The 7,916-nt window shown below is 40.4% G+C and overlaps 1 protein-coding gene across 1 annotated transcript; it reads right to left on the bottom strand.

Moving 5' to 3' along the window:
• Positions 1 to 840: 840 nt before the first annotated feature.
• On the bottom strand, positions 841 to 7,402 carry GLYATL2 (glycine-N-acyltransferase like 2; the record flags this gene model as incomplete). Its single annotated transcript, XM_079789108.1, has 5 exons — positions 841 to 1,249; positions 3,987 to 4,167; positions 4,267 to 4,393; positions 5,842 to 5,949; positions 7,325 to 7,402. The coding sequence occupies 5 exons, from the start codon at positions 7,400 to 7,402 to the stop codon at positions 841 to 843; spliced, it is 903 nt and encodes a 300-aa protein (XP_079645234.1).
• Between the last annotated feature and the right edge of the window lie 514 nt (positions 7,403 to 7,916).

Genomic DNA, 7,916 nt, shown 5'->3' on the forward strand with positions numbered 1-7,916 from the left:
GGAGGAAGGGAGACTTGAATACAGAAACAAAGGCTAAGTAAAGAGGATAAAAGTAGAGGGCCACCCGCCAGGGAATGAGGACAAATTGGAGAAGAGGAGGAAATGGATTCTTCCTTAAGAACGTCCAAAGGAACAGGCCTTGCTGGCACTTTGATTTTTATCCCATAAGACCGATTTTGGATTATCTTATATTTTGTTGATTTAAGCCACTAAGTTTGTGGTCATTTGTTACAAAACTAATACAGCATAGTTATAAAAATCATCTTGAATATGAAGACACACAACTCAACCTACCAAACCCCTATAATAAAAAGCTAGTCAGAAAACCAAACTGTCCCATACTTTAATTCAGGAGAATATCTCAAAGGACCCAAAGCACCCAGGACCCAAAGCAATGATGCTGAGTGCTTCTGAAAAGTACTTTGGAAAACTTTGTAAGAGGTAGGGGAGGGTACCAGAGGAGACATTTCTCAAAGCAGATTTTTTATTTTCAAAGATAGAAGCATGAAAAAACAGGATTTTTTCACAAAAGACATCTTGAAAGAAGAAAATATTTCTTTTAAAGGATTCTCTTGGCACTAATGATTGACTTTGGGTGATTTTAATTCTGAAATGTCTGTCCCTATCAAGGAAAAGTATGGCATCCATGGGACAAGCTTCTAATTTTCTATAAATTGAATAAGGAGGAAAATTAAAATATTATATAAGGATGAGCTTAGGTAATTCATGGACCCCAGATAACTGGATGATTTTTTTTTTTTTTGCACTAAGATAGATTACCATGTTTGTACTGATGTGTTTTCACTGATAAGAAAGGCTCAAAATGGACAATGGCACTAATCAGCAATATTTCTTGGGGGTGCACTTCCAAAGATGCCATCCACAAGGAAGACACTTAAATCCAATTCTTGTCAGTGTCTGTATGTAACTTTCTCTATCATCTGCCACATGAAAATAGAACGGTATTTTTTTCTGAATAAGATACTCTATCCCATTATAACCAATTTGCTTCATGTTGCCTTGGCGTTGGTATTTAGGGACAGTATAACCCATTCTTATCTCACAGGACTGTTCCATCACAACCCAAGAGATAAGAACCCTCTCTGGATCCAGCACACCAAATCCTGGAAAATGTTGGAGGCAGTGTTCAACATATTTCAAGCTCCTCTCATTTTTTCCATAGTCCCAATGCTCATTCACAAGCCCTGCATGTGAGGCATCCAAGAAGATGCTCAGAAAATTTCCTTTCCTGCCAAGAAAAAAAAAAAAAAAGAACATTTATTCAGCCAATTTTTACCAAACACCAGGATTGCAGAGTATTAATATGATACCATTTCTTTTCTTTAGGATCCCACAGCTTAGAGGAGGAAACGGATGAACAAAAAAGTACTGTTTTTATGTCTGCTTCAAAATCTTCCCAAATAATTGAAAGGGAGAAAATCCTAATTGCTTTGTGATGCAGAAAGCATATCTCAGAAAAGGCCCAAGCAAATACTCAGGGAAGAATAAAATGAGCTGATGTTCCTAAAATAGCAAAGATGTACCCCAGAGCGACCTCCCATGTGGCTGAATTTTCTTTGAAGGTTCACATGGGAAACACATGGGTTCTGAATTCTACTACACAAAATATCTAAATAGACAAGGTAATATTTATTTTAAAAGATAATTCAATAAAATGTATGTTGCAGGAAGATGAGAGTAATGTTAATCTTACAGCTTCATGTGTCCCAAAGCCCATCAACACATACCTTTAGGGAAGTATCAAAAATGCCATTTGAGAAGGATCAATATAGATGGGAAATTGGATTTTGAGGTGGTAATAATCAGGATTTTAATCCTGTTCTCTCAATGGATAAGTTATCTAAGACTAAGTGTTCTCATCTACAAAATCAGAAAAACATCCTCTGTGGCAGGGGAGGCTGGGGCAGGTGAAAGATTCCAAAGAACTTTTAGCCCTCCCCAGAGAGGAAGAGTTTTCAGGAACTTGTCAGTTTCAAAGTGGATCTATGTTTGCTCAAGGGTGAGGTCACTGGGCACTAAATCATCTGCACAGGAGTGAGGCTTTCTTTTTGCTCTTTTCTATGCCTGACCTGATCCTAGTCCTGCATCCTCAAAGGTCTGGAGCCTTGTTGCCTGCCTCTTCCTGTGGAATAACTATGCATTTGGAAACACAGATGGACCAAAGAAAAATTTGAATATTGTTGGCTCTCCCAGTTAAATCAATGGCATCTGTGAGTGGGAATTTAGATTTTAGTTATTCTTTTGAATTAGTAATACAGTTATAAAGCATAAATGGATATTAACTGAAAATAATTACTTCTCTCTCTGATCCCCTATTACCCAGTTATCTTCTCTAGAAGCACCTAGTTATCCTATCTAATAAAAGAGTAATATGCAAATTGATCATCACTCCAACACACAAGATGGCTGCCCCTATGTGGTCAAAGATCCTGCCCCCATGTGGACACAAGATGGCCGCCACAAGATGGCCAGCAGGGGAAGGCAGTTGGGAGGGACCAGGCCTGCAAGGGAGGGCAGTTGGGGGTGATCAAGCCTGCAGGGGAGGGCAGGTAGGGGTGACAAGGCCTGCAGGAAAGGGCAGTTGGGGAGGGGGGGACCCAAGGCCTGCAGGGGAGAGAAGTTGGGGGGGACCAGGCCTGCAGGGGAGGGCAGTTAGGGGTGATCAGGCCTGCAGGGGAGGGAAGTTAGGGGCAATCAGGCTGGCAGGGGAGCAGTTAGGCATCAATCAGGCTGGCAGGGGAGTGGTTAGGGGGTGTCAGGCTGGCAGGCAGAAGCGGTTAGGGGCAATCAGGAAGGCAGGCAGGCAAGCAGTTGGGAGCCAGCAGTCCTGGATTATAGGATCGGGCCTAAACGGGCAGTTGGACGTCCCTCAAGGGGTCCTAGATTGGAGAGGGTGCAGGCTGGGCTGAGGAACATCACCCCCCCTCCCCCGTGCACAAATTTCCTACACCAGGCCTCGAGTACAATATATTTATGTAATTTTCTAGAGGTATTCTATGCAATTTTCCATGTGTACATACTGTGATAGCATGCAGTATATAATGTTTTGTCCATCTGAATTGTCGTTTCTTCCTTTCACTTAGCAATATATTTTGGAATTCTTTTCTTATCAATTCATATAGAGCTGCTTCATTCTTATTAATAGCTGCATATTATTCCAGTGTTTGGGTTAAACTTTAATGAATTTATCCATACCCCTACAGATAAACACTTAGGTTGTTTCAGATGTTATGCTATCACATATTAAATTCATCAAAGTTTTAGCATCCAATTTGGTAATAATTCTAGGAGTCCATCTTTCAGAACTATTTATACAACTTGTGCCATGATATATTTATGAAGATATTTATTACAGAATTTTTGTTATTAGGAAGAACTGGTGATAAATTAAACATGTGATAGGGAGATAATTATGTATTTCCCTATTAGAGAAATCTATGCAGCTGTCCAAATAAATGAAAGATGTCTGTGTGAGCTTACATGAAAGATGTAAATAACATATTGGCTGAGTGAAAAAAGTAAACTGCAATACAGTGTGTGTGAATGTTATTTTAAAAAAGGGGTGGATAACAACAAAAACACACATAGTACTAAAAGCATAAACACCAATGCTAAGAGTACTTACACTTGGATAGGAAGATTGTGGAGAATCCACGTAGGCAAACTTTTGCTTTTTATTTTGAATACTTGTGTATTTTGTACACCATAGCATTTTTGCAAAACGTAATAGTTTTAGAAAAGATTTTTCAGTGTCACCATGAGGTCCAATACCCTGCCAGGTAAAGGACTTGTCTAATGAAGGCACTGCCCATGCTCAGCAAACCAAGTTCCCTTCCTTTACCCATCCAACTATGTACCTCATCGTAATTTAGTCTCAAATCTTACACTTCCAAATTTAGTTTCAAATATTATGGCAACTGAATGATTCTATCAGGAATTTGGGAAGCAAAAAAGTAAAATCTCACTTGCTAGCTTCTTCCATGTCGGAACTTTTAATTAGCTCCATCAAATTCACATTGCCATCACTTGATGTCTTGAATTTCTCTGGTATATCTAATGTAAAAAGCGTGTTCTTCGTGTAATCCACCTGCACTGATTTTGAAGCTGAAACCTTTCTTATGGCCTCACCCAAGTTCTCTTGGCAACCTGGAGAGAGGAGAAAGACAGGCTCAGCATCACCCTGTCCATATCTACTGTGAACAAACCAGGGTGGGGGGGCTTTGCTTGATAACTCAGACCAGTTACCTTGGATCTGGAAGGCTTGTTCCCAGTTGATAACCTGGGGGGATGCCAGGGTTTCCTCCAGGTTGTCAGGAGCTTCGATGAAGATGTGGTAAGTGTTGGTATAGTGATCCAGATCATCTTTCATCTCCTGATATAACAAATATAAATCAAATTTACATAGCACTAAAATTTATCAAATGTTCTTGCCTATATCTGGAGTGCTAGAGATATGATGCCCTCTGTTTTTCTGAGAGAGGTGCATAAAATGGCCTTGGAATTCCTTGAAGAATAATTCACTATTAACACACTGAAGATGTTTCCTTTCTTTTTTAAAAAAATTAAGTTCTTTATTGTTTAAAGTATTACATAAGTCTCCTTTCCCCCCCCCATTGACCTCTCCCTGGCCACCCCCACCCCCAGCACATGCTGTCACCACCACCACCACCCTGTCTGTGTCCATTGGTTATGCTCATATGCATGCATACAAGTCCTTTGGTTGATCTCTTACCCCCCCACACACACACACTTTGTCTAATAGGTTGGACAGTCTGTTCGATGTGTCTATGTGTCTATGTCTCTATGAAAGGTGTTTCCTTTCTGATGGTGCACTAAAGTCAGCTGCCCTTGGGAGGGTAGGTAAGTAGGTCCATTGTCTGGGATGGAGGAGGCATCAGGATTAGATAAAGGTGTAAAAGAGAGAGCGCCTCTGGTATAGAGAGAAGTATAAGGAACAGGGTTGGGGGTCAAGATTCTGAGTCTGTGAGGAGACAATGCTTAAGCTAATTCTGACCCAGCATTCTGGGGCATGGTGATTGACTCTTGGTGCACATGTGAATAAAGAGGACTTTGAGAAAGATCTGTCATCCAGAGCTCAGAGCAGCACCTGGAGTAGAGGGCCAGGTCTGCCCCTGCCTACCTGCTTACTTTCTGCTTCAGACACCATCAGGGAGTGGGTCCTGGGGGACACTGCAGGTGATGTGTTCTAACTCACCTGATTACTATGTAAATAGAGGGAGGGTAAAATATCCCTATTCTGAGATGGAAGGAATTCACTGCTTATACTCCCCAAACCTGGAAGATGAGGAAGACATTCTGATCAAATATCCATGATTTATCTGTTGTTTAACAATTCTCTCACATAATAATTTTATCAACTTTACTTTTTATAGTTAAGAGAGCAGCTATCTTCCCGAGGTCACACATCTAGTCACTTGGCAGGTTTAGATCTCAATCCCAATACTGACTCGGGTATTATTGGATTATGTTCATTTAGTCAAAGAGAAAGACAATATTAACTAACCACTTGCAGCCATAGGCATCTATGTTGAGGTGCATGGCTGTGGTCAGACTCTTAATAGAAAAGAATGCACTAGATGGGATCCTAATGTTATTTACAAGACATGTACTATTAGCTATTTGGTTGATTCCCATGCTAATCTCACTGTCCTACCTTCTCCCTCAAGCGGCCTTTCTAAACCTATATGAATCAGGAATATCAAGGTTGTTCTTCCCAGCCACCAGCTTCAGTTCTCTCATTCCCACAGAAAGACCATCCAGAGCATAACCAGCCTGGTATTCAGTAGCTTGAGCTCTCACCTCTTTCTTAGGCCGAGTAATGACTATCTGATAATCTGGCCAGGCATCCACCAGCACCTCCAAGTTGAATGGGTTTTTATTTTTAATGTGAAAAATGGCACCATATACCTACAAGAGCAACAGAACAAAACAGGAGAGTAAGTAAGTTCTTCTTTGAAATAGAGCCTTGCATCTGGTACAGGAAATAAGACCAGGAGTTAGGGAGACTGAACAGGATAGAACCAGTACTTCCAGTATGGTTCATTGGACTATTTGTTGCAAGATATGCTTCAAAATGGCCCAATAAAGATCCACAAAACTCCAAGTTAATAGCTGAATCATTGAGAAGTTTTTCCCTGGCTGGTATGGCTCAGTAGGTTGAGCATATTCCCAGATATCAAAAAGTTGATGGTTTAATTTCTGGTCAGGGCACATGCCTGGGTTGCAGACTCAATCCCTGGTGGGGAGTACATGCAGGAGGCAACCGATTAATGTTTCTCTCTCACATCAATGTTTCTCTCTCTCTCTCCCTCTCTCTAAAAATCAATAAAAACATATTTTTAAAAATAACTTGCCATCCTTCTCTCTCTATCTTGAAATTCACTCATTCATTTTTTAAACATTCATAGCATTTTTCCCATTTTTTAAATTTCATACCATACTATATCACTTATGGGGCATCTATTATATATCAGAAGTTTGTCAAGTATAGAGAATTTAAAGATGAAATAACATGGCCACTGCCTTCAAGTTAGATCTGGAAGGGGAGAGAAATACCTAGTCTGATCATAACGGGACACGTGTTCTGATACATGTATGCGTGTGGTGTGTGGCGTCCCAGGGAGGAAGTGGTGGAAGACTGACAGAAGAAGTAATACTTGAATTGGGCCTTGAGGTATAAGTAAAATTTTCCCCTGGAAAGATAGAGAGAGAAGGATGGCAAGTAGTTCCTGGTGGGAGAAAAAGCATGAATGAATGCTTGAAGGTGTAGTAGATTGTATTCTACCTGCCGAACTGTGAGGGGCTCAATAATTGTAACATGTGGTATATGACAAGGGAATGTTGGGAAATGAAATAGAAGAGGTTGGGGAATCTTTTGTAAACCTTTGTATACCCAATTAAGGATTGTGGACTTTATTCTGTAGACATGGACCTCTACTGAAATTTTAAAACAAGGAATGATATGATTATATTTGTTCAGAGAGATGGCTCTGCTCACCAAGTTGCAGATGAGATAGTAATATTGAAAACAGGGAGCTATTGCAATAGCTTGGAGCAAAAAAAAAGTAATCCACTAAAGATAGCAATATAGTTGGTTCAAAATATGTTTAAGAAGCTGAAAAAGAGTAAGGTAGGTGAATGGATATGGCTATTAAAATCATCCCTGAAGAAGAAATCTGACTTTAAACTTGAACTTTCATCCACCTGGGAAAAATTCTGAGCCCTGAATCTATCCCCCTTACACCTCAGCCCTGTCTCCCCACATCACCCACTACTCTCTCACCTTATAGGATTCAGGGATTCTCTTTTCCAAGGATTCATACAGAATCTGCAGGTTCTGGGGTTCATTAATCACAAACATCTTGTGTAACACCTCAGCCCCCTTCCTTCAGGAAGATGATCTAAAGAAATAAACACACAAACAAAAACATCTGGAGAGATGAGACAGGTGTCCAGGGAGAGGAGAAAAGTGAAGCCATCTAGGACACCATACACTGTCAGATGTAAAGGGCTTTAGAAATTATCTAATCCAACCCTTTCATTTTACAAATAAGAAACTAAAGCCTATAGTTGCAACTGGACCTCAGGTCTCCTTGGTGATTTCTCTACAACTCCAAGGTAAGTAACATTAACATATCTGGTGAAACAAATCTCCAAAAGTCCACTTGACTCAAATCAGACCAAGGACCTGAGAGGTGCATGTCTTCAGCTGTACAGATGCAAATAAATAATAATGTATCTCTTCAAACACTGTCCCTAGGGATCCTCAAGGCCATCCAGGCATTGAGGCACATGCTGTAACGTTGCCATAGCATCAGTGGTATTTTTCAGCCAATATGAGAGAATGAGATTTTCTGGAAAAAATTCTGAAGACC

This window comes from Cnephaeus nilssonii (genome assembly GCF_951640355.1).
Source record: "Cnephaeus nilssonii genome assembly, chromosome: 13".
In the NCBI taxonomy this organism is placed as follows: Eukaryota; Metazoa; Chordata; class Mammalia; order Chiroptera; family Vespertilionidae; genus Cnephaeus; species Cnephaeus nilssonii.